This window comes from Gekko japonicus, unplaced genomic scaffold (assembly GCF_001447785.1).
Source record: "Gekko japonicus isolate JY-2015 unplaced genomic scaffold, Gekko_japonicus_V1.1 scaffold80, whole genome shotgun sequence".
In the NCBI taxonomy this organism is placed as follows: domain Eukaryota; kingdom Metazoa; phylum Chordata; class Lepidosauria; order Squamata; family Gekkonidae; genus Gekko; species Gekko japonicus.
This window is the reverse complement of record NW_015168047.1, coordinates 842,650-870,373: the sequence shown is the minus strand read 5'-3', so window position 1 is coordinate 870,373 and position 27,724 is coordinate 842,650. Positions and strand designations below refer to the sequence as shown.

The 27,724-nt window shown below is 43.5% G+C and overlaps 1 protein-coding gene across 1 annotated transcript in view; it reads left to right on the top strand.

Annotated features, from left to right (window-relative positions):
* GPR158 (G protein-coupled receptor 158) overlaps nt 1-27,724 on the top strand; it is a 193,656-nt gene that overhangs the window by 126,099 nt on the left and 39,833 nt on the right. The window contains 2 exon segments of the mRNA XM_015414287.1: nt 9,536-9,604; nt 23,113-23,222. Coding sequence (XP_015269773.1) covers nt 9,536-9,604; nt 23,113-23,222 — 179 coding nt within the window.

The window sequence follows — 27,724 nt, the reverse complement described above, 5'->3', positions numbered from 1 at the left end:
CCTTCTTTCTCCTTCCCTGCCTCCCTCCATCAGGGGGCAGGGCTCTTTCCGGGGCAGTTCTTGCCCCCTCGTTTTTCCCAGGGAGAGACAGTCCTTCAGCTCCCCTGGGCCTAGATCATGTCAAGCTTTAAAGGTTATTGCTAGATATTTGAAATGTGCCCAGGAATAAAGCTGCAGCCAATCTTGTTCTTTCAATAGAGGGGCAATATGACTGTTGGGATGTGTCCCTGTTAATCCCCCATGCCCTAGCTTTCTGGAGCCAGACGAGCTGAGATTTCTGAAAGGTCTTCAAGGGCAGCTCCATGTAGTGCCCATTATAGTAATCAAGTCTTAACATGATTAGAGTATGAAGAATTGTAACCAGAGCATTCTTTCCAAGAAAAGGCCCTGCTACTACACAAACCTAACATGGCAAAAGGCGTTTTGAGCCAGGGAAGCTACTCTCAAGATATAGTCAGATTTGAAAGCAGCCCTTCCCTAAAGATGCAGGCCTGCTCCTTTGCAGGGAGACCTTCCCCATTCAGAATAGGCAATGCACGATCATCTTAGTCAGAAGCCCTCCTGGCAGGCAACCTGGACTGAGTTTCATTTTATTCACTGTCATCCAGCCTGTTACTGCCTCCAAGCCCCTGTGAAGCACATCTGTCATTCCATCTGACTCTATTGGGGAGGGGAACAGAGCTAGGGGTCATCAGCATGCTGATGGGCATCACTTTAAATTGCCTGATGACCCCAGCTGGGAATTTCATTCAATTGTTAAAAACTGTGTTGTCAAAATAAAGCCCTGTGGATCTCTATAGTGCAATTACTTTACTTATCAGATGTCTTATTCTGTTGATTGCACTGACTTACATTGTGTGAGTCTTAATGAGAAAGGGAGACTATAAATAATGGGAATAAAACAAATAAAATAAATTGCCAGGCTGCAGAGCTAAAGTCCTCCAGCAGCACCTTTGGGAATGTGTCTTCCAGGTAGCAGTGGAGTACCCAGAGGCTGGCTCCTCTACTCCACTCAAGAAGGGCGCTGTGGTTGAGGGGCCTGAAGGATGACAGATCCAAGTAAATCAACACAGTAGCATTGCTACCATCCAGATCACAGTAACCAAGTTTCTGTGTCAAAAACAGAACCTCTTAGTAACAAACATATGCCTTCCAGTGTCCTCCAGAGAAGGAGCTAGAAGAAAAAATGGCTTGCACAAGTCTAGGTATCTACAAGCCATTCCATAAGTGGTCCAGGCTTCCTTTTTGTTAGTTATTTTGTACTCTCCCCCCACATATAGACAGGATACATATGAATACGTCATGTGTGAAGCAGTCCTAAGAGTCCATTCACCCTTTCTCTCAGATGCATCAATGGAGAGGAAGGCTCCAGTTTTGTGGAATTCTGAAGAAAGGGATAGGTTACTTCCACCAGTCAAAGCATTATTCTAGGATATGAGGAACTTTTGGGGATATGTGTCCAAACAGGTCACTTGTAATATTGGAAATGAATAGCAGGGATCATGATTTGGGAAGAAGGGGGAAAGGAGAACAAATTGTGACCCTTTTTAATTATTATTCCCTGTTCCTTCTCTCAAGCCACATCCATTTCCTGGTTCCTTTGCATAAGCAGGTCTTTGCTGGGCGAGCCCATCACTTCCAGTCACAACTCAATAAACCTTATCATGCCTGTTTCCCCAAAGTCCTTCCATTTTGATTGCTATTCCAATACACCAGGTTGTGTGCTAAATAATTTCTCCTGTACATGTCTTTTAACATTTTCATTGCATACATTTTGGAAGCTTGGATTCCTTTATTTTGTGTATTGACATAATGAAATTCGGTGCTAATAAATCTTGTAGCTTCCCCGAATAGCCAAAGGCTTGTGTATTCTTCTTTTTAACTTTTGGTTTTGTTGTATCTGATGCAGTTCAGCCAGCTAAAAACTTTTATGATTTCCCTTGGGAAAATAATCATTTAGTGCTTACTTATAATCATCCAGCTAGTGCCCAGGCGAGACTGGACACAATCCAAATCTGTGTACTTGGGCAAGCCTCATTCATTTCAGTAGGGTTTGTTCAGGAAAGGTTCCCAGCAGATTGCGCCTACTGCCTTCTGCTTTTTTGAAACCATTTCGTACTGATTTTGAAAAAGAAGAATTATTGAAACTTAATAGGAAGTCTGACCTTGTGGTTATTTGATTCAAAGCCTGCTAGATGTTGGGAATCAAAACTATAAACAATGCCAGCCCCATTTTATTAAGGTGTGATGTGGTTCTGTGTATTAACACTTAGACACACATGCTGCAGTAATGTTGTACCAAACTGTCAGCTATACTGTTGCACAATCCCCATTTATTTTACTTAGGGCAAGAACATTTTCTTATTGCATTGTCCCAGATTATGATTTAAAAATAATAATAATAATAAAGTCATGTGTGCTAGTGACTGTAGTGCTGGACTCAGATCAGGGACCACCCAACGTCATATCTCCACTCATCAGTCAAGTTCACTTGGTGACTTTGGCCCAGTCACCATTTCTTGGCCTAATCTACTTCATGGAGTCATTATGAGGATAAGCAGGAGTGGGAATAGGAATGTAGGGAGGGTTTCCCACGTGGTGGGTCTATCATATTTCCAGTGGAGCTTTAAAGAAATAAGTGGAAAATTGGAGGTTTCTTTATAACTGAACATTCTGTTGTTTGGTTACACCAGCCTTTGCTCCCTCTAAGATGAGCCATTTGGCTGCTGCATAAATTAGTTTGCTCTGGAACCATCCTTCCTGAGCTAAGACAAAAATGTGTGAGCCAGAGGCTAAAAAACTGTGAGCTAGCTTATATCCAACTCAGCTTACATGGAACACTGGTTGTTATTAGGCAAGTTGTGATTGTGCAGCCCCCCCAGTACACAGACACACACACAGACACACACGTCTTGAGATGCTGGAGGAGGGACAGGGGCAGGCTTAAGGAGTGGCTGAGCCACCACACGAATGCCTGCTTTGGGGTCCAGGAAGGGTCGTGGCGGGTGCTGGGGCCATCTAACCCACACACTCTCAGGAAAGTGCCCCATGTTCTTAGGGGCCCGGAACTGCCTTTAGCACCTGCCCCTAGTTGTTGGGATTGTTGGGTGGCAGTTTGTTCTAGCTGTGGGGTGCAGTAATGTGGGAGGGAACTGGCATCCAGAGCTCTTATTGGAGAAACTGGCTCCTTTTCCGATTTCTGCATCAGCTCAGGGAACGGTAGGTTAAAAAGAACCAGGCAGGAGGTGATATTACAGTGGTTAAGCCTTGAGGCATCCTTAGCATTGATCCATGTTCTCACAATTAAAAAAAAGAAAAATAAATTAGCAATTTCAAATTTTGTGTTTTTTATTCTTCCTAAAATGCATTTATGTTTGAAAATTGGTGGGTGCACCGGGGGTGGTGGTGGTGCGCCAGAAGGTAGCCTCACCTAGTGTGCAAAAAAACCTGGGGATGGCCCTGTGTGTGGTCATTAGAACTAGTTATCTAGTACAAGTGTAGCCATGACAGTAGGTAACATGGAAGTATTTTCACATTATTTATGAAAAGTTTCATTACACCGAAGAAGCTGCTTGGTTTTTCAGCCTGTGGGAAAGCAATGCCCAAAGACAGCTGTACCATTTCAGCAAAGAGATATTTAATGATTCTCCAGGGTGGAAGAAATGCAGATTTTATTTCCTGGCACAAGAAGCTGTTGAGCAGTCCCTGAAGAAATAACAGAATGACAACAAGAGTGCATTGATCAGTGGGGAATGCCAACTCCTTCAGGTTCTGTTTTCTCCTGACCACTTCTTATGCACTGTTTGAGGCAGTGTTGATATTCCAGGGATTATGTACCACTAAGGAAAAGAAGCAGTGGGAACTAATAAGCTACCAATTTGCTTTCTGAGCATTATGTACATATCAAAATGCCAATAGTCATGTTCTCTTGATTGCTGCAAGCCGAAGCAGTAAAAATGAATTAAAGGAAATGACAAAGGCATTCTGCATCTTCCAGCAGCACATGGTTCGCCCCCCCCCCCCCAAATCAGGCATTTTTTAAAGGGCAGTATGACATTAATGATGCAATTTCTGGAGGGTTTTTTGCTGTGATGGACTGGTTGTGTCAGCCACTAGGCTGTTTTCTGTGGGCTAGGAGATGAAAGAATTTATTGGAAGTGGGGCTGCTAATGCAACAGCGGCACTTAATTTCTGCAATGTGCCTATTCCCTATGATTTCTATGTCCATTTAAGAGAATATAGACATATACCTCAAGTGTTTCTCTAAACCATCAATAATGAGATACTTCAAGCTTTATTTAAATCTCCTGATTATTGATTACGAACAAGGCAGCTGGTTATTGAAAAGCCCTTAATAGGTCAACAGCTGTGATTGGAATGCAGACTTTAGCAGAGTGCTGTAGATGTACTTAATTGTTCAAAACTGCTGCTGTGGAAGCATGATTCACTGCTTTGAATGTGTTTGCTCTGGGAGCAGATAACTCTTCATTTATTGCTGATTTAACCTAATGCATTGCAAAATTACTGTGAGCCATTCAACCCGGGGAGAGATGATGAAGGCCTGGGAGGCAGATTATCCCAAAGTTTCCTTCGCCTGGTGTTTATCAGAACATGTGATCACTGTAGAGCACTGCAAAGTATTAAAGGAGCCAGCTGGAAGCAAATTCAAGAACAGAAGAGGTGGGTGAGAGAAGTTTTCTGAATACTTTCTCCACCCACTACTTTCCCCTGCAGTTCCTTCCCACCAACTGCTTTTCTTCTAGTCAGGCTCCAAGGCTGGGAGTAATAGTTATTTTTGTTTATGAAACCCAAATCTGGAATGATCTTGGGAGTAAATGTTATAGCTGGGATCAAAAAAAGCCCAGCTACAGGGTACTTTCATGTATACACAGGATTGACTGCTATTTACTTTGGGCACAAGCCCTGAGCCCGTTCGAGCCGCCCTGAGCCCGTTCGCGGGGAGGGCGGGGTATAAATACAATAAAATAAAAATAAATACTTCCTGGGATACTGTTTTGAGAACTCCTGAGACTGAGGGGGGATTTTAGGTGAGCAAGGGGCACTGTAGAGTTGTGTGCTTGGTATATACCGAGCTGAATAAATTCCTGAAAAATACCTTGTCAGTATTTTTCAGATATTTATTCAGCCAAATACAGATTGGAGAATCTGATCTGGCTACTGAAATAGTTGTGCCTCAATAAAAGCTAATATTATTCATCTTTTATTCGGGTTCAGCTAGAAGTTCACTCGCTGAGTCACACTGCCACTACAGCACAACTTGACAAGTGAACTCAGCAAGTATTTAAAGTTTCAATCCCTTCTGAGTTCACTCACTGAGGCTGCAGCATGGGTTCAGTCACTGCAGCATGACTTGGTGAGTGAACTCAACAACCATTTAAAGTTTAAATCCCTTCTGAATTCACTCACTGAGTTGCGCTGCTGCTACAGTGCAACTCAGCAAGCATTAAAGAGACAGTGGTCTCTTTAAATGCATTTCCCTCCTCCTCTGGTTTCAGTGTAGGATGGGGGCACCTTCTTTGGGGGCCCATAAAATTGGATTCCCAGTCCAACCTTTTTAAAACTGGGGGGGGGGTTGAGGAGAGGCTCCAGCACCTATGCTGCAAATTTGGAGCCTCTGCCTCAAAAAACAGCCTTCAAAAAACAGCCTCCCCGAGTCCCAAATACCCCCAGATAGAGTCTCTATTATACCTCATAGGGATGGTCCCCATAGGGAATAATGGAACTGATTAATTCAGGTTTCCCAAATATTTACCCGAATCCCAATACAATACCAATATTGGTGTTCAGGAATATTCAGAATACCAATATTTTTCGGGTCCAAAAGACCTGAATTGGGGAAAAACCAAAACATTTTTTGCAGACCCCTAAGGGGCAGTATTGAAAGAGGGTGGTAAGTCTCCAGCATGCAAAGGTGTCGACACACACAGTACTTTAGACTGCATTTGGTAGTATTTCTCAACTACTCAACTTGGCACAGTCTCTTGGCTGTCTTCTGTGCAGTCTCTCATCAGTGGCTGGGCCTGCTGTTTGGATCCCGACATATTACAGGGCCCAAGCCACATACTATGGCTGGGGAAACATGGAAAGGGCCTCAGCTAATATGTACTGAGAATTTCCCAGGTCTCAAAATCTGATGTGCTAAAAGTCATACATTAAGTAATGGTTTGTTGTCAGACTGGAAATACATGAGCCCCACATTTATTGGAGATGATGGGTTAATTTCAGACCACTCATTCTTCCCTAATTGAATGGTAGCAATCCAGCATTATTCACGTTATATGAAAAGATCCGTAATGCACTAGACTTTTATACATTTGGTGTTTGTGTGGTAAAGTTGTATGTGAAAACAGAATAAGAGTAGAAGGATTTAGACAATTGTGTTGCATTTTAAAGCCAGGAGCTTTTGATTGATCTAGCAATTTACGCCATTCAAAAAAATTCCAAATATCTGATAATATTGAACAGTTAAAGAACTGGTAGCATTTCAGGTTAAACTGATTGGAACATTTGCAAACTGGCATGAAATATGAGAGCTGAAATTCACAATATCAGCTATGAGGTTTTCAGGCAGTGGTAGGTAATCTTTTTGACACCCCTGCAGTAGCTATCTGTAAATGAGTTTGTGTGCCAAGAAACAAAAAGGAGCGTGTGTGAAGGCAGTGTTTAGCTAGACAGATTGTATATGTTGGAGACAGATTTTTATTTTTATTTTTTGCATGGGAGTAAATAAGGCTGCTTTAGAAATGCCAGTATGACACATTGGTAGCTGGTGCTTTCAAGATGCACACATATGCAGGAAAGGGATTGCCATGGATGAAAACGATACTTCCATAACGTTTGGTCCTGAAAAGTGCTTTGTGAGCAGGTAGTTGATGTGCTGTTTTGGAACAGGCAAGGAGACTTTTACTTTTCATATGTCTGTGTTAAAAGGAATACTCTCATCATGGGTGTGTATGGGGGAATATACTGTTACAGAGAGAGAAGTGGACAGACATTCCTGTGAACAAAGTTTGAGTCCATTGGCACCTTTAAGACCAACAAAGTTTTATTCAAGATATAACCTTTTGTGTGCAAGTGCACTTCTTCAGATACAGAGACATACCTATGGTTTGGCTGAAGCATACTGCAGGTACAAGCTCTCTCTCTCTCAATCTCTCTCGCATTTGCCTTCTCAGAATTACCCTGCTTCAAAAGGGAATCTCAAACAATTGATCTATGGGAAGAGGCCCCTCCCTGCTGGCTTCCACCCTGCCCTTCCACCTCTCCGCTTTGACCTGAGCTTATCCCAGCTTGATTATTCCCCTGCTTTGGGGATGGAGAAAGGAAACTTCCAGGTCAGGCAGAATAGGCTGCTGTGCCACCATTCAGATCACATGCTGGGAGCTGCCTACACCCACTCTAAGGGAAGGCTTCTAATTTCTTCTGTCAGTACTGTCTAGGGATGAACATGAACCAGCTTACAAACTAAAGTTCATGATGAATTTTGGGCAGTTCATGGTTCAAGAAGTCACGTTCATGGCAGGTCAACCGGCGTGAACTTCCCACAAACTTTCAAGCTGTTCATGGAGGTTCATGCTGGTTCATGAGCGGATAAATTTTCAGACAGACTGCCTCCACTCAATCTAAATGTTTACATAACTTCAAAACAACAACAGAGGATATGTAGAGGAGCATCCGGAGACTTTGATGTCTCTAGCTTGCACAGAATCCATTCTATACACTCCTGAACCTCCTGAACCTGCGCCTGTCAAAATGACTTCATGTGACAGATTCAGGAGGTTCATGAGTATACAGAATCCTGTGCAAGCTAGAGACACCAAACTCACAGCGGACGTCCCCTGGATGTTCCTCTACCTGCCCTCCAGGGTTGGTGAGGATTGGATTTATGGAGTCCAAGTTACACCGCCTCCCCAGGAAGGTGCCATCAGGAAAGTGCTTTTTGGATTAACTGGTTTGCAAATCAAGTTGCTGGTCAGACTTGTGATAAAGTACATGTAGGTATGAATTGTGATGCTGTGAGCTTTTGGTACATTGACTGTGAACTGGTCAATCTTATATGCTTTGCCTAAAGTGACAGGCCTGGGAGGAAGACAGAACCTGTGACATAAAGAATGGTAATAGATACCTTCTCAGTGACCCTTAAATATTAGGAGATGGCTGGGTCCAAACATCCTTCAGGTCATGGAAGAGGTGATCACTCAGCTGAAAGTAGAGGGCAGGCATGTTGTGTAAAGAACAGTTTTAGGTTCTGGAGGAGATGTCAGAGATCCTGGTTGTTCATGGAATAGAGGACTGAACAAAAGCAGGCCAGACAGTTTCTGCAAAACACACAGTTGCTCAGTTAGCAAAGTTCTCATTGTTACATCGTTGAGAAAGACAATTCTGAATCACTGGGGTGAAAGCCCAGAAATAAATCTCACAATGTGAAGAGTGAACAGACCACTAGTTTGTAGTCCATTGTTCTATGGGAAATTTTGCTCTGAATTCAGACCTGCTTACATCATAGAATCAAAGGAGATGAATGAAATGGTTTTGATAGAGTCATATGAGTTTCACATAATTGGGCCTGTGTAAGATAGCCACATTCAAAACACTCCTGCATCTCTCAGATGTGGGTTGTGTGATCTTTCTGAGAACGATTTGGTGCGAATCTCAGAAACTGTATTTTATCTTTTAATCCTAAAATACATAGGGTGAGGGATGATAACATGTCTTTTTGTTTCTGATTTCATTTACATATGCAGATATTTTTATATCATTGTGATTCTTTTATATTTAATCATTTAAACAGTGGTTAAACTGATTTTAAATAAAAAATCTTTTAAAAAATAATGAGAGGTTTTTGACAGGGATACAGATTTTCCCCAATACCTGCAAAAAATAAACTACTGACTTCACTTCAGTCAGAGGCCTGATAACCTGTAGAGACTGGTTATTTAAGAGAATAATCATCTCAATATAGCCTTGTGGTTTAGTAGTTAATGTGCTGCTTTGGAACAGGCAAGGAGACTCAGGAATACTCTCATCATGGGTGTGTATGGGGGAATATACTGTTACAGAGAGAGAAGTGGACAGACATTCCTGTGAACAAAGTTTGAGTCCATTGGCACCTTTAAGACCAACAAAGTTTTATTCAAGATATAACCTTTTGTGTGCAAGTGCACTTCTTCAGATACAGAGACATACCTATAGTTTTGCTGATGCATACCGCAGGTACAGGCTCTCTCTCTCTCTCTCTCTCAATCTCTCTTTCTGGAGAAGGTATGGAGAAACAGATGTGCTCATCTGTGGGGAGTGCCTTTTTGCATCCACCCATTTTTTTTGTACATGTGTAAATAAAGTACCACAGAAACACTCTGAGTCTCCAATGTTCTCTCCACTGAAGGGAGCCGGAAATCACTGTCCCTAGGGCTTCCTGACACTTGGGGAAATGGGGAGTGTGGGTAGGGTGTGTAGTCTATCAGAATAAAGTAATGTCAGAATAATTTCTCATACCACTTTGTTTTTGTTGTAGAGCATCCGGGCATCAGGACTCATTCTCTTGGAGACTATCCTGTTTGGATCGCTGCTTCTTTATTTCCCGGTGAGTTGCACCGATGCTTGCGTAAATGCATGAGTCTAAATTATATGGCAAATCTTGTAAGGCAGAATTTCTCAGATTTTGTGAAATTGCATGGGAGCTCTTCACACTGTTTATCTCACAGCTCTACAGCCAAGAAATCATCCCAGATTTCTACCCCGATATGCTACTATCCCCCCCCATCTACCTTTTACATGCACACAATCTAATACAGAAGAGGCTGAAGTGGACCGGTTCTATGAAAACCTACAACACCTCACAGAACTAATACCAAAAAAAGATTTCCTTATCTCATAGGGGACTGGAATGCTAGAGCAGAAAATGAAAAGGTAACTGGAATAACAGACAAGTTTGGCCTTGGAGAACAAAATAAAGCCGGGCAAAGTTTTGTGAAGAGAACATGCTGGTCATAGCAAATACCCTCTTCCAACAATCTAAGAGGGAACTCTACACATAGAAATCACCATATGGGCAACACCGAAATCAGATCGATTATGTCATTTGCAGTCAAAGATGGAGAAGCTCCATAAAGTCAGTAAAACCTGGAGCTGACTGTGGCTCTGATCATGAGCTACTCATCACAAAATTCAGGCATAAACTGAAGAAAATTGGGAAAATCATTAGGCCATTCCGGTTTGACCTAGATCACATCCCTGATGAACATACAGTGGAGGTGAAGAGTAAGTATAAGGGACTAGATTTGATAGCCAGAATGCCTGAAGAACTATGGACAGAGGTTCGTGACATTGTACAGGAGGGAGCAATCAGCACCATCCCAAAGAAAAAGAAATGCAAGAAAGCAAAGTGGCTGTCTAATGAAGATTTACAAATGGCTGAGGAAAGAAGGAAAGTGAAAGGTGAAAAGGAAAGATTTACCCAACTGAATACAGATTTCCAGAGAAAAGCAAGGGAGATAATGAGTCCTTCCTGAATGAACAATGCAACGTAATAGAGGAAAACAATAGAATGGGAAGGATTATATATACATATACAAGATCTCTTCAAGAAAATTGGAGAAATCAAGGGAATGTTTCATGCAAAGCTGGCCATGATAAAGGACAAAAATGGTAGGGACCTAACAGAAGCAGAAGAGATTAGGAAGTGGTGGCAAGAATACACAGAAGAACTATACAAGAAGGATCTAAATGTTCTTGACAACCACGACGGTGACCTCGAGCCAGACATCCTGGAGTGTGAAGTCAGATGGGCCTTAGAAAGCATTACCAACAACTAAGCCAGTGGAGATGACGGTATCCCAGCTGAGCTATTCAAAGTCCTAAAAGATGATGCTGTTAAAGTGCTGCACTCATGCCAGCAAATTTGGAAAATGCGACAATGGCCACAGAATTGGAAAAGGTCAATTTACATTCCAATCCCAAAGAAGGGCAATGCCAAGGAATGCTCAAGCTATTGCACAATTGCACTCATTTCACATGCTAGCAAGGTCATGCTCAAGATCCTACAAGCTAGATTTCAGCTGTACATGGATAGAGAACTGCCAGAAGTGCAAGCCAGGTTTTGAAGAGGTAGAGGAATGGGAGATCAAATCGCCAACATTCGCTGGATTATGGAGCGAGCAAGGGAGTTAACATCACTTTTGCGTCATTGACTACGCTAAAGCCTTTGATTGGGTGGACCGCAACAAACTATGGCACATCCTTAAAGAGATGAGAGTACCAGATCACCTCACATGTCTCCTGAGAAATCTGTATAAAGGTCAAGAAGCGACAGTTAGAACCGGACATGGAACAACTTATTGGTTTAGCATCAGAAAAGGAGTATGACAAGGATGTATATTGTCACCTTGCTTATTTAATTTATATGCAGAGCACATCATGTGAAATGCCGGCCTGGATGAATCACAAGCCAGAATTAAGATTGCTGGGGAAAAGATCAACAACCTCAGATATGCAGACGATACCACTCTAATGGCAGAAAGTGAAGAGGACCTAAAGAGCCCCTTGCTAAGGGTGAAAGAGGAGAGCACAAAAGTTGGCTTGAAACTCAACATAAAAAAAACTAAGATCATGGCATCCGGCCCCATCACTCCTTGGCAAATAGAAGGGGAAGTCATGGAAGCAGTGACAGACTTCATGTTTCTGGGATCCAAGATCACTGCAGATGGTGACTGCAGCCATAAAATTAAAAGGTGCCTGCTCCTTGGGAGGAAAGTGATGGCAAACCTAGACAGCATAATAAAAAGTAGAGACATCACCCTGCCAACAAAAGTCTGTATGGTCAAAACAATGTTATTACCATTAGTAATGTATGGCTGTGAGAGTTGGACCATAAGAAAGGTTGAGTGCCGAAGAATAGATGCTTTTGAATTATGGTGGTGGAGAAGGCTCTTGAGAGTCCCTTGGACTGCAAGAAGATCAAACCAGTCAATCCTAAAAGAAATCAACCCTGACTGTTCTGTAGAAGACCAGATCCTGAAGCTGAAGCTCAAATACTTTGGCCACCAAATGAGAAGGGAGCACTCACTGGAGAAGACCCTGATGCTGGGAAAGATTGAAGGTAAAAGAAGGATGAGATGGTTAGACAGTGTTCCTGATGCAATGATCATGAAATTGAGCAAACTCCAGAGGATGGCAGAAGACAGGAGGAATTGGCATGATTTGGTTCAAGGGGTTGTGAAGAGTTGGACTCGACTGTGTGACTGAGCAACAAAATCTAACTTTCTTCCTACACACACTTTAGGTGCAGTCCTAAAAGCACTTTCCTGGGAATAAGCACCATTGAATAAAGTAGGGCATACTTTTGAGTAGACCTGCTTAGGATTGCTCACTTTCTCTCTTGGTGCCTCATCTAGATGATGGTGCAATCATAAATAGCACTACACCCTTCTAAGCCCATTGAGTGCAATGGATTTACAAGGATACAACTATGTTTAGGATTACACAGTAAATCAGGATAAGTCAGGAACCTGTGTCTGTTGCCTGCCTTTCAGGATTCCATTTTGAGAAACCTGGACTTGAATTGTTCATAGGCATTCTAGATTTGAGTCCAGTAGCACCTTAGAGACCAACAAGATTTTCAGGGTATAAGCTTTCGGCTGCGGTCAGACCTGCAGTTTGATCCACTGTGGCCCTGCCTCTAATCGATCCAGGGTTTTTTGTAACCAAAGAATTCTGATCAGACTCACCCCCCACCCAGCACTCTTCAAAGCGTTTTCACCCCATCCTTGGGGTGATCAGATGCAGCAGCCAGAGCATGAGGCTGTCAGCTGTTTTGTTTGTTTGTCCTTTGAGCATTCTCACAAGCGCTGATGAGCCAGCTGGGATATGCAGTTCACTGCCATCCTCACTCTCTAATCTTTTCAATAAACCCCTTCCCCGAAGCACAGAAAAAAAGCTGAAGCACGGGGGCATTTTTCTTTGAAAGTTTTATAAAGAAAACACAGTTTTGAGAAGCCCCTTGGGGGGGGGGGAGGTGCAAATATGCAGTTATGCGTACATCGCTAACTAGTAAAAAAAATGGCAGTTGGAAAACAAGAGACCAGTCAGAGCTGCCTGATGGCTTGGGTGTGCAACAGAGCAATCAGACAGCTGGAGATCCATTTTGAAACTAGCTCAGCCCAAAAGGATCGGACTTTCACAGGTATCAAATAAACACGCAGTAAAGGGGGGAGGGGCGCAGACAACGGGGGCATGACAGACAGATGTTGCTGTCTGATTGTGCATTTTAAATCTGTAAGGGAACAGCAGTGGCAACAGATCAAACTGCACATCTAACCTCAGCCTTTGAGAGTCAAAGCTCCCTTAGTTTGACACCTGACTCTCAAAGGCTTATACCCCATATATCTTGTTGGTCTCTAAGGCGCTACTGGACCCGAATCTAGCTGTTTTACTGCAGACCAACATGGCTGCCCTCTGTAACTGTTGATAGGCCTGTTACTAGTAGGGTATGAAAAATAGTTTTGGCAACCTTCCTCCTTTTAAACAGATTTATCAATATTCCATCTATAAGATCTGTCTACTGTTCTTCAGAAACAAAGACAATATCATGAAGCCCTATATAGAAAAAGCAAAGCCAAAGAATCTGTTGTTTTTCTGGTATTTATTATAAATCAGGAAAGCTGACTAGATTTTTTTCCCTCCTCAAAAATAAAGCATATATAGTCATTTGATTTTTCAGCAAAACACAGCTATTTTTGTTTTACGTGGGTACGTGGTGGAACAATGCAAGAAAGGAAAGATACCAAGTTGTTTTGGTTAGAACACCTACCTTAGAGAACAGATGGTCTTTTTGGAACATGTAAAGGGAAGAAGCTTGCTACCTAAGCTTATTTTTGGCATCATATGGTTCTGAGCCCAGAGGGTAGCATAGGAAAACAGAAAGAAAAACAAAAGGAACTTCCAGCAAGTCAAAGATGGGAGTGCAAGGTTCAAGGCAGAGCTGTGCATTTATGAGATCCCTGATGTAATCTTCAGTTTCCCTACTTTGAAGGGATTTCAGAGATCAAAAGCAGAACCTGGCAGAGGTGGAAATGGAAATGCAGATTAATCACAGCATGACTAGGTTCTAATTATATGTGGCCTCCTAGACTACAGCATTGCTAAATGTTCCACATCTGTATCATCTTTGTTTATAAACCTGGCTGTCTGGAAGGGGGCTTTCCAGGTATAGGATTGTCACTGACCTAGATATCTGATTACCAACAAAAGAAAACAAGTGACTTTTTCTGGTCTGCCCACACAAGCTGGGGCGATTCAATCTTGAAATAAGAATTAAAATGTGAAGAATGCTAGAATAAGACATGATGTAGTGGTTAAGTGTGCGGACTCTAATCTGGGAGAACCAGGTTTGATTCCCCACTCCTCCACTTGCACCTGCTGGATGACCTTGGGCAAGTCATAGTTCTGGCATAGAGCAGTTTCTGGCATAGAGCAGTTTCTGTCAGAGCTCTCTCAGCACCACCTACCTCACAGGGTGTCTGTTCTGGGGAGGGGAAGGGAAAGGAGTTTGTAAGCCGCTCTGAGACTCCTTTGGGTAGTGAAGGGCGGGGTATAAATCCAATCTCTTCTTCTTCTGAATATCCTTGAGTGAGGGTATTTAGATGTCTGGTGTTGCAAGTATTCACATCATTCTGGAGTCCTGGGATGCCTGCGTTGGTGGTTGCAATGGGATGGAGGTTTCAAATGAACATAACAGAAAACAATTTTCATTCGACAGTATAGTCAATGGCAAATAACTCTAGTTAGAAGTTTTAAAAGATAAGGCAGTTTCCACCCATTATGCTAATTACAGTTTCAGGGAGAGTGTTTGAATTGTGGAAGACATGTGGGAGGAAGAGGTTAAGTATCCACCCCATTTTTATAATAGCCATGTGGAGCTGTGGATTTGTTTGTTGTTTTGTAAGAGCTCCTAATCATGAATCTCTCATCTAATATCTGGTTTGAGCCTAAAAGATGGCAATTCACTTTAGGTCTTCTGGTACATTTTTATATGCAAATGTATACTGAAAGGCATTTTAACTATAGGCAGAAAGTGTTTGTAAGGAAGGGGAGTGGAGAAACTTACAGGGAACTACTGTCCTAAAGGCTTATCCATCTCTGAATATTAATAGGAATGATGTAATGAGGAACCATTTCAGGGAAGCCAGGTCTCCCTTCAGAGCAAGAGATGGTCCACCACCATACCCACTTTGCCACCATTTAGCTGGGTGGCAGAGGAAAACAGCAGGAGAAAATGAGAATGGTTGGTGGCACCAGTGACTCTATGACATCACTTCTGGTGTGACCTGGAAGTGATGTCATCATGTTGGGTGATACTCCAGCTTCTGCCAAAAACTCTAGAGTTTGGGGGGGAATGCCAGAGTGTTACTGGTGTTGCGTTCAGGTCAAAGCCTGCCATTGTTACTCTACCTGGGTTTTCCAAGATACACAAAATACAACAACAACAAATAAGGCAGGATACAAGAGCACAGTGTACAAACCAGGCCAGGGTTCAGAGGAAACAAGGGTCCAGGGCCGAGGGCTTGGGAACCAGTGCAGGATACAAAATCTAGGTTTCCGACTGTAAACGCATGCAAAGGTTAGTAAGGACAGAGTACAAGGCAGCAAGTTCACTCAGCAGGTCAGCTCACGGAGGAGTGTGGCAAGCCATTTTGCTTTCATACCGAGCCTTGTTTGGTGTGTTCCTTTTATATGCCTTCTTTTGCTGAGTCATCCCACAAGGCCCAGAGGTTGTTCCTTCCAGGTGGGTTCATTTTCCTCCAGACATAGGTCCTTGCTGCTTCCTAACAGCCTGTCAATCCTGATCCTGTAAAAACTCTGCTCCAGGAATTAACATAGATTGCTGCTGTGCAATCAGGCAAGCACTCTGTCTCCTCTCTAAAATTGTCAAGCACTCCTCCCTTCTTCTATGCCCTGTTGGTTTGGGCGACCCCAGCAAAGACTGAGGCCCTGGCCTCTGTGTCCTTTCTTTCTCCTGCCAGAATGAGCAGCCCGACCATGACTGGGAAGCGTTCTCGCTTCCTGCTGCCTCCCCCGTTGGGTCTGCTTCTTGACCCAGCTGCCCAGGTGGGTATTCCACCGATGCGGAGCCCACCTCCTCCAATTCCTTCGAGGAGGAGAAGGAGGTGGCAGCTGGCTGACCCATGACACCTGGCGATAACATCACTTCGGGGTCATGCCGTATTGTTGGCGGCCCCCTCCCTCCAGTGAGACCCCCGCCGGTTGCCATCCTAAGACTGTCAACTCGAAACCATTGTTTGTATGGGAAATGCTGATGCCACAGTTTGGAATTGGTGACTGCTTTTTATCAGTTTGACTGAAACATTTGATCTTGCCGCCATTTATGCACCAGCTTTGCTTATAATGTCTATAATGAGGCCTAGATGAAAAAGACCTTGTGTTTAGTTTCAGTTATGCTTTATTGTCTTTTGATGCCTCTTCTCACCGAATGCTGATTGCCAGTGGTTCCAGTTAGTAGAATTACCATTTCTAGGACCCAATCAATGCCTGTGAAGGTCTTGGTACTTTTTTTCCTTCAAATCTTTACATTTCAAATGAGGCTCAGAAGTAAATTAGGGGTAGGACAATGCCTCAGGAGTTCAGTTTGTTTTAATCATTATAGATTGCATCCAAATGTAGATGGAAAAAGTTGCAAGGAGTGTATTCTGGAGCGCCTCACTTCACTTCGGAGTACCAATATGCTTTCCACTTACGGATGAAGATTTCCACTGATTTAGTAGTCGTATTTACAGATTCTAACCATTCTCTGTTGTCCTAAGCAGAGTTAGACCTTTCTAAGTCGATTGACTTTGCTGGATTTAGAAGGGTGTAACTGTTTAGGACTGTACTATTTTTTTTTTTTTTTTTAAACTGGATAGGAACAGCATGTGTTAATAGCCTGGGTTACTATTGACAGCAAGCATATCGCTGTCAAGGAAGCAGCTGTCCTCACACAACTTTGAAGCTCTTGAAGCTGAATCTTAAACACACTGTGCAGTACCCTGTCATCTGTGTGAGGAAGGCATCCAGATTTCCCCCACATTCCTCTGTGTCACTGCTGCTCTTTCCAACTCCCTGAAGGATAACGATCTGGGGTTGCAGGGTCCCTACAAGACAACACCCCTGAGACCTGGACAGAGAGATGGAGTTAGAAGGGGGTGAAGCTGTGACCTCACCTCAGCAATGCTGCTCTTGTGGGAAAGGAAGGAGGAGCCATTGCAGCTCCATCTCCTTCCTCATTCCAGTCTGTTCCTCCTTGTGGATCCCAGGGCTGTGGGACTGGTCTTTCCAGTGATCTGAAAGAACTGCAACAGTGCTAGCAACATGGGAAAACCCACTCAAAGCAGTAAGATGCTGCCAGTTCTTGAGAAATCTCAGTGAGTTTAGTGAGACTCTTCCTGTGAAGTATGCTTAGGAAGATAAGCTTGAAGGATCAAAGAACCTCATCTTAGAATCAGCTGTAGGGTTGCTAACAGCCTGGAGGGGAAAATGTTTTGTCCCTTTAATACAGACTTAATGGAGTGTTATTTACTAGATGATGATATTTTCCTCCATGCCATAAAAAGCTTTAGCTGTCCGTGTGTACTCACTAAGCCTCTGTGAAAAGGACAGGACATTTTGCTTCAGGCCTGCGAGCACCCTAATTGACTGGTATTTTCAGAACTGCCTAAGAACCCCTATATTTCCCTTCATGTAATTATCCCTTCTGGGCATTGGAACTCTGATAGCTGACAGCGTATGCAGAATGCAGACTCTTTTCATTCATTTCAATAGAGCCAAGCAATGTACATACGTCACAGGGTTCATGCCCGGCTGTCCACGGGAATTCCTTCTGTGCCTTCACTGGGTCTCTGGACTGGGACACGTTTCTCTGAAGCCAATGAGATTTCCTTTCATGGCATTCGATGAGGATCACGGTGCCAGGGATAGAAGCATTAGGTCCCAATTAAAGCGAATGCCAGTTGGAACATGTACTCCAAAGCCACCAGGACGCTTTTGAAAATCTCAACCACTGGCTTTATTTAGAATTTAAAAGAACTGACCTTAAGCAACTTTCCTTGGAAACCCATTAATTATTATGATACTTATTAGCTGAGGAATGACATTTAAGGACACCGTTTCCCCCTTTAATACCTGCTCTGCAGTACAGCTAGAAAAGTAATTAGAGTTTCACACTTTGATTTTCTCCTTCTCTCCCACAGTTTACTCTCCTGTAATTAACTTTCTACATCTGAAGTAACCAGAAGCTGGAATATTGTTTGAACAGACTAAAAATGTCTTAGGTTACCTAACCAGCTTATTTTAGAAAATTGAGTTGAAAATGCCTGCTGTTATTTTCAGGGAATTCTAGCTGTATTAATACAAGCCTCCCTCTCACATGTTATGTGTGAGTGGGCACGTGTGCGGGCCGAAATACAAAGAATCGTGCCACTAGTTCTGCACACCCAAGGAGGCTCTGAGTCCATGTTCCCCAAACGGTGTCCTCATATTGTATTGCCATTGACTTTTGAAAGTCAGAATCATTTTTCCCCCCAAGCCTGCTTTGTGGCACGGAAGGGACTTTGTTGCTCTAATTTTAAAGCATGGTTTCTTAAAGTAGATCGAGAAGAGCCTGACCTTTTGAATTCTTAGCTGCAAAACTAGGTGTCCTCCCTGCCCAGAGGCAGTCTTAACCACGATGCAACAGGTGCAGCTACAGCATCAGGAACATTTTCTTTTCCTTGGAGGGGGCAGGGCTGCAGGCAGTTGCCCCTCCCCCAAACAAAGGGCTCTGCTGCCCACAGCCCTGCCCCCTCCAAGGAAAAGAAGAAAAAGAGCAGGCTTCTGCTGCTGCCCACACCTGCCTTGTCTGGGGTTCGGGCAGCTGGCTTCTGGTGGTAGGGGCAGTTGGGCCCTTTGCTTGGCAGAGGGACAACTGCCTGCAGCTGTGCCCTCTCCAAGGAGAAGTGGTGGGTCCCTCCCAAGGGCCAGTTGTTTATTAGCCCTGGAGGAGGGGGCAGCAGGGTGTTGGTGGCAGCAATAATTCTGGGGGCCCATCCTGGACTGCTGCACTGGGCCCTAGAATCTCTAAGACTACCCCTGTCTCTGCCTGCACCACAGCTGGCAAACTGAGGGCTGCCCTTGGGCCCTCCCAGCAAGCTTTTGCCTAGAGAACATTTCTCAGAGGCTGATGAGCCTTTTGTCTTTATTGCTGCACAGTAAAGCAGATTTAAAATTTCTCCAGGAGTGAAGATGCTATATCTTTCCTTCCAAGATAGTTTATTAAAACATTCATTTTTTGCTAAGCAGGGCAAGCAGCCGATAATTGAATCAGGCTTGCAGTAGGCTTCTTTATTGCTTTAATGTACACATCAGCATGGGTGCTTGTTTTGTGTTATAAATAGTGGGGGTTTCTTCCTTCAGTAAATATTAGCATTCAGCTGGCTATAATCGAATGGGCTTGACTGCTGGCTTCACGTTCCTTCTCTTTAGACTTAGGAAGTTAGAGGAAGAAAGAACAATGAGTTCTGAAATCAGGAGGTTTAGAAGGTGCGACTCCAAATGGCTGCAGTAACTTGGAAATCAGCCTGGCCTGTGCAAGTATGTAACTGAAAGACGATCTCCTCCAATACTGTCAAGCCTGCCAGTTAAGATCTGACTCAAAACCCTACTCTCTGTGCCCCCTCCTTCAGTGGTGAGTGGGTGGCAACTAGAGACAGAGCATTTTCAGTGGTGGCACCTCACCTTTAGAATTTCTTTCTCCATGAGTCTCATCTGGCTCATACTACAGTCTTTTAGGCGTCCAGCTAAAATGTTTCTTTTTAAGTTAAGGGTTATTGTGGTCTGCTTCTGGCCTGAGGGCAGTTTTATGGATGTTTTGTAGGATTCTCCGTGGTTGTTTTATGCAGTTTTTATACCAATAGCTTATTTTAGTTATATATTGATAATTTATTATATTTTCTTCTGATTTTCTGGTATTGTTTTTACTTGTAAGCTACCTTGAGCAGGATTCAGGAGAGGTGGCATATACATTTCCCAAGTGCATAAAATAATAAAAATTGTATGGCTGGCATGAACAGCAAGAATCTCAGGGGAAAGAACCGTCATTGCCTTTGCCCGTCCAGTTCCTTCAAACATACGATGAGTGTGGCAGGGAATCCCACCACAGAAAGACACCTCTCATGTTGCTGTGGCTAAAGATGAACCCCCCCCTTTATTTTCTTGGGGATTACCTCCCACCTCCTGGGCTATGGGGCTCACATATGTGGTCTATCCATGGTGAAGAAGGTAGAGTCCAGCTTGGGTGAATGAAAGAAAGAACAGCAACCCAGTGTGTGAACAAGATCTTGGGGTACAGGTGGTCCAAAAGTTAAATATGAGCAGCCAATGTGATGCAGTGACAAAAAAGGCTATTGCAGTCTTGGGGTGAATCAACAGAGGCATAACATCCAAATTGCAAGATGTCATAGTCCTGCTGTACACTGCATTGGTCAGACCACACCTGGAGTATTGTATGCAGTTCTGGAGGCCTCACTTCAAAAAGGATGTGGACAAAATGGAGCGGGTGCAGAAGCAAGCGATGAGGATGATCGGGGACCTGGAGACCAAGCCCTATGAAGAAAGGCTGAGGGATTTGGGAATATTCCATCTGGAGAAGAAGAGGTTGAGGCGGGACATGATTGCTCAATTTATTTAAGTATTTGAAGGGCTGTCACTTAGAGGAGGGCAGGGAGCTATTCCTGTTGGCAGCAGAGGATAGGACTCACCATTATTGGTTTAAATTAAGAGCGGGAAGGTACCAGCTGAATATTAGGAAAAACTTTTTACAGTAAGAGTTGTGCAACAGTGGAATCAGCTGCCTAGGGAGGTGGTGAGCTCCCCCTCACTGGCAGTCTTTAAGCAGCGGCTGGACAAACACTTGTCAGGGATGGTCTAGGCTGGCTGATCCTTCATTGAGCAGGGGGTTGGACTAAGTGGCCTGAATGGCCCCTTCTAACTCTGTGATTCTATGATTCAGCCATGGAGGTGGAGGGTAGATGGAACTGTCCAGCAGCTGATCTAGGAACTAAGAGGTATAAAGCTACACATGTATATAAGTGCTGTCAAATCACAACAAAATTATGGCAATCGCAGCAAGGGGCTTTCAAGGCAAACAATAAGAAGAGGTGGTTTGCCATTGCCTCCCTCTGCAGAGTCTTCCTTCGTAGCCTCCCGTCCAAATACCAACCCTGCTTAGCTTCCAAGCAAAAGGGGGTGTGCAAAGCCCTGGCCTAACCAGGAACGGCCAATGAATAGGAAGGTTTGGTGTAGAACAGAAAATGAGTATGGCTTGAGATGGACATATAAGGGGGAGAAGGAGCTGGAGGCCGAGCTGAATCTATGGAATTGTTCTCAGAGGAAGCCTGGAGACCTGAAGGAGAAGACAGGCAAATGCTTGCCAATCCACCATAGTGGTAATAAATAAATACTGAGAATGATACACTTAATTTGCTGCCCTGAGATGCTTCAGCTTTTTAAAACTGGATCTTCAGACTTGTGGACTTGAATGATTTGCAAGCAAACAGCAGGACTTTGATGGAATATAATTGCTCCAGCAGAATAGGCAAGAGAAATGTATGTGCAAGGTAGCCAAAGGCTCTTGGGAGGTAGCATTGTCCCTTATTGTTTCCTGATTACCAATTCATTCTAGAAGTGCTTCATGTGCTTTCAGATATGACACTAAAAGCATCATTGAGCTTATTGCTTATTGGTAGTGTATAGGTGCATGCAGAATTATCCATCATATAGAAATGGGTGTATTCTATTGCATTCCATGAGTGGCACAACTGCCTACCACCAAATTGACTCTTTTTCACCCTTCTTTTCTGATTTCAGCAGCCTTTCTGCTTTAATTTTTAATTTTTAAAAACACTTTAGTATTTTTATCTGGTGAAATGTTTATCAGTGCCTTCTTTTTGATTCCCCCCCCCAATTAAAACATGTCTCCATATAAGAGATGGAGAGAAAACACACACATGAGCACACACATGAGCATACACATGAGCATACACATGATGCTGCCTTATGCTGAATCAGACTGTTGGTCTATCAAGGTCAGTACGGTCTACTCACACTGGCAGTGGCTCTCTAGGATCTCACCTACTGCCTTATCTGGAGATGCGGGGGATTGAACTTGGGACCTTCTGCATGCAAAGCAGATTCTCGACCACTGAGCCACAGCCCCTCCCTGTGTGTATTACAAGGACCAGCCAATCAACTTTCTGCATAGCCAGTTTCCAGTTGTTCCCAAGCTCAGTTATGTACAGAAGGTTGTATATCTGGCTAGAAACACAGGAATGCAGACCCACAGTGAACTCATGATTTGAACTTGTCACCTATGAGACATGATAGCCACTTCCAAATGGCTTCCTCCAGTTTGGTGTAGTGGTTAAGTGTGCGGACTCTAATCTGGGAGAACCGGGTTTGATTCCCCACTCCTCCACTTGCACCTGCTGATGTGACCTTGGGTCAGTCACAAGCTCTGGCACAGCTGTCCTTGAAAAAGAGCAGTCTGTGTCAGAGTTCTCTCAGCCCCACCCACCTCACAGGGTGTCTGTAGTGGGGAGGGGAAGGGAAAGGAGTTTTTAAGCCGCTCTGAGACTCCAAGTGAAGGGCGGGGTATAAATCCAATCTCCTCTTCTTCTTCTTCTTCTTCAGTGCTGAGCTCCCCATTGTTGTGCTGATGGCATGGCCTGCAATTCACATACTTCCCACATCACATGGCCACATTGCTAGCAGCCACAGCTGAAGTTCAGCATTGGCTTGAGAAGTATCACTGCAATCTGGATAATCCATGCAGTTGGCTTTTGTTTCTGTGTTTCCTGCAACATGGAACCAAACAATGTGGAGGCAGAATTTTGGTGCCCCCTGCTCCATCACTTAGGCAATGTTTAATTAGGCCCTGACATTAGGACTATTACTGAAATCTCCATTCTACAAAGTTGTATAACTGGAAAAACCTGAATTTAGTCAATTTATTCTGCAGATGAAACACAAACCCTTCTGTATTTTCCTAATGTCCTTTTGTTTTTATAGGTTGTCCTTTTATATTCTGAACCAAGTGTGCTTCGCTGTGTTCTCCTACGATGGGTCCGTCTTCTGGGATTTACTACTGCTTATGGAACAGTTATACTCAAACTGCACAGGTATTACACATGTTGTTTTCATTGCTGTGAAATTGTGTGCATGTGTGTGTGATTATGCATGGGAAATCACAATGAAGCATGGTGGAAATTTTTTGTGAACAATTGACCTTTTTAATATTCACCTACATTCTGGTCAAACTGCTCACCAGAAGTGCCTTGCTTGAATAGAATTCAATCTAATGAACCAATCAAGGGGACCATGGTTGGATTGCAGATCTATTCCAGTCAAATTTTGCAGTCATGTCTACAAATTGTGTTTGTTTTGCTGGCACACTATGATCTTTACTTGCTGATCTCTTTTAGCGTTCTTAGGCAAGAGAATTGCCAAGCTTTCATAAGAACATAAGAGACGCCAATGTTGGATCAGGCCAAAGGCCCATTCAGTCCAACACTCTGTATCACACAGTGGCCAGAAATACCAGTGCCATCAGGAGGTCCACCAGTGGGGCCAGGACATTAGAAACCCTCCCACTGTTGACCCCCCCCAAGCACCAAGAAGACAGAGCATCACTTGCCCCAGAGTCCCTATCTATACCTTGTAGCTAATAGCCACTGATGGACCTCTGCTCCATATGCTTATCTAATTCCCTTTTGAAGCCGTCCATGCTTGTAGCCGCCACCACTTTCTGTGGCAGTGAATTCTATGTGTTAATCACTCTTTGGGTGAAGAAGTACTTCCTTTTATCCATTCTAACCCGACCACTCAGCAATTTCATGGAGTGCCCACGAGTTCTTGTATTGTGAGAAAGGGAGAAAAGTACCTCTTTCTCTACCTGCTCTTTCCCATGCATAATCTTATAAACCTCAATCATGTCACCCCTCAGTCGTCGTTTCTCCAAGCTAAAGAGCCCTAAGCGCTTTAACCTTTCCTCATAGGGAAAGTGTTCCAACCCTTTTATCATTCGAGTTGCCCTTTTCTGCACTTTTTCCAAAGCTATAATATCCTTTTTAAGGTGTGGTGACGAGAACTGCACACAGTATTCCAAATGAGGTCACACCATTGATTTATATAGGGGCATTATGATATTGGCTGATCTGTTTTCAATACCCTTCCTCATAAGCTTCAGAGGAAGCAATCCTAAGCACAGTTACATTCGTCTAAGTCCACTGAAGTCAATAGGTTTAGAAGGGTGTGACTCTGCTCAGGATGGCTCTGTAAATGATTCATGGAACTGTTAATGGGATGACATGACTTGCGGTCACTGATTAGATTACAGAATTAGTATCTTAAAGACTTGGAGGGCTTTTAATCTTTCAGCTTTCCATTGGAACCTGTGTGAAGTGACAGCTGAACTCTAATGAGGTCAAACTTAGTACAGGTGAAACTGCCTTACACTGAGTTGGACCACTGGTCCATATACCCATTGACTATTTGATAGGCAGTGACTCTCCAAAGTGTCAGGCAGAAGTCACAACCTTGCCACCTGAAGGTCTTATTAACTGGGGATGCCAAGGATCAGACTTGGAATTTTACACATGCAATGTGCTTTACCACTGACCTCTGCAGATTTTATTACGTATGAGATGTAAAGATGCATGAGTGAGTTCAGTTCATACTTCAGTTATCCTATTAATTGTTTTCAAAATGTGTAGATATATAAACAAATGTCAGAGTGGCCTAGTTTGGAAAACAATGCTATTACCTAATTTAACGCAGTTGGAACCTGTCATTTGACAAAACAGGCACCTGTGCACAAGTTGATGTGCTGATGTAGCCCAAGGTGCACACGCATGGCAAAATTCACATGCAGGAAGTCATGCCAGTTTCTCACAAGTAAGTCTGCCTGGCCGTTAATGTTCCAGATCGCTTTTTTCAGATGGTACCTTTACCAAGATGAGTGTTTCTTCAGCTGTCCTTCCAGGCATTACTCAGCAGCATTACCCAGCAATGTAACCCTAATGTGGAATCCTAACTTTTTGTGGGATGTATCCGGTGGGGAAAGAACAGAGACATAATGGCTGGAAAATGCATGAGGGACTCAGTGGCTCTGAGCACTGCCTGGATGAGAGAGAGCACTTAGGAATCATAGGTAAGTCACTGTGAGCTCTGGCAGAAGACAAAGGGTTACAAAGGAAATAAATGATAAACAAGAACTGATTTGACTGTTTTTCCTTCCATGAGTTTTGATTTGACCTTACCATCTGTGCACTGTTGGATACCACGATGCTCACAGTTAGTCAAAAGCGTGTCCCCTGGGTTTCAGTGGCTGTTCTCCAAGTGTAACTCTAGCCAAAAATGCAGGCTAACTCCCTAATTTGAAGCCCCGGTATGATCACCTGCATATGCATTTCTCCGCATGCAGGGAGCTCCCTTTCCCCGGTCCAGTATCTTATTATGAGCCTCACAGTTCAGCGCTGTGCAGAATATTAAGGTATGTTTGTTTGCAATGCCACTATTTCAGATAGAAGCCGAAACCTACTCTGTAGAATTAGAAATGTAAGAAGAAACAGCTTGAAGTGTGACATGAAAACCTGTCTTAATGAGAAGGTGTGTCCCCCCTGCACATACCTTTACATTAATGCTGTCAAGAATGTGATAGTGCTAGGAGATAATCTCATCAGGTTTATGAGATTTCCTGATCAGCATATTATTAAATAGCCTAAAGCAGTGAGTTACTAGGTCAGAAGAGAGAAGGCTGAGTTTGGCTAAGAGGCAAAAGATGATGAACCTTTCTCCAAATTGTCTGTTAGAGGCTAGAAGCCTGTAGCCAGATAACCAACTGATTAGTTGAAATTAACATAATCACCATCCTCCACAACATGTTTTAGCCCTGACTACCTCATTAGGATTGCTGGGTCATAATGCTGCGGTAATGGTAGAAGCTATTTCTGTCTTTTTCAGAGCATAGAAGATCAAACTGGCAACCATATGCTCCCTTCACTACCTAAGTTCTCTCTCTCTCTCTTTTTTTACTTGCCCTTGCTCAGATTCCTGTGGTGGTAGAAAATGCCATCAAGTCACAGCTAACATGGCAACTCTGCAGGGTTTTCAAGGGAAGAGACATTCAGAGGTGGTTTGCCTGCCTTCACATCATGCCCTTGGACTTCCTTGGAGGTCTCCCATCCAAATACTAACCAGGGCTGATCCTGCTTAGCTTCTGAGATCTGACAGATTCATGCCAGCATGGGGTTCCAGTACCTATTGCCAATTCTGCCAGTTTCCTTTAACCATCTGGCTATCTAGCCTTATGATTCTCTATCTTCTAGAACAGAGGTGGGCAACTTACAGTCCACATCTGACCTGTGGGAGTTTTCATCCACCCTCCATGCTGCTTAACAATTTGTTGAGAACATCAGCCAACCAGACTGCAGCATCAGCTAGTGGGCCAAAGTGTCCAAAACACAAAAACAGCTCAAAGGCTGAAGGCCACTTAGGACAGCAGAGCAGAGAGGTCACATTCTGGGTTTTCATGTGGCTTAATGCTTTTGGGAGCACTGAAAACAGGGGAAACTATCCAGCTTAGACCCCTAACAAGTGGATAGATGCCCAGATATGGCCCTCCCCTCAGGCAAAAACAGATTGTTCTAGAAGCCTCCCTTCACTCCACTTTTCAGTTCTTAGCTGTCTCCAGACAGCTGCTTCTTCTAGAAGATCATCTCAGCCTGTGCTTTCTCACAGAAGCTAGACTGCAAACATTCTGTTGCATTTGGAAGATTGGGGGTATTTATGGCTCAACCAATCAGTGTTGGAGTTTTCACTGTCACTGCTGCACAAATGATGCTTCTCTGCTGCAGTAGAAAAGAACAAGAGTCCAGCAGCACCTTAAAGACTAGCAAAATGTGTGGCAGGGTATGAGCTTTTGTGAGCCACTGCTCACTTCTTCAGATACCAAAGGCTGATGGATTTCCATTCTCTACGGCTAAATGTGGTGCCTTCCATGGAGATAGATCGAGATGGGTAGCTGTGTTAGTCTGTCTGTAGAACTAGAAAAGAGCAAGAGTCCAGTAGCACCCTGAAAACAACAAAATATGTGGCAGGGTATGAGCTTTCTTGAGTCACTGCTCACTTCTTCAGGTGCTGTTTTATTTTCCTTAAAGAAGCAGCTCCTTCAATATTGCTTTGTCCAATGAGGGCTTTTTTGTGTGTGCAGCCTGTAACACTAACACATGCCTTGACATGATTAAATCTAGTAGTACTTTAACTCTAGCAGTAGTTTCTCTTCCTCTCTTAAGTCTGAAAAAACTCTTCAGACAACAGCAAGCTATGTGAAATATTATGGCCACACACCAAAAAAAAAAGTGTAATGAAAATAATTCTGTAAGTCCTTAGATATCAGTACCTTCTCCCCCTATTGCCATACAGCAAACTTAGGAGAGCTTCATTTTTGTTGTTCAGTCGCACAGTCGAGTCCGACTCTTCACGACCCCATGGACCAGATCACTCCAGGCTTTCCTTCGAGTCCGACTCTTCGCGACCCCATGGACCAGATCATGCCAGGCCTTCCTTCAGAGCAGTCTGTATTACAGCATGACAATCAACTGTTCAAAGGGAAAGAGGTGAC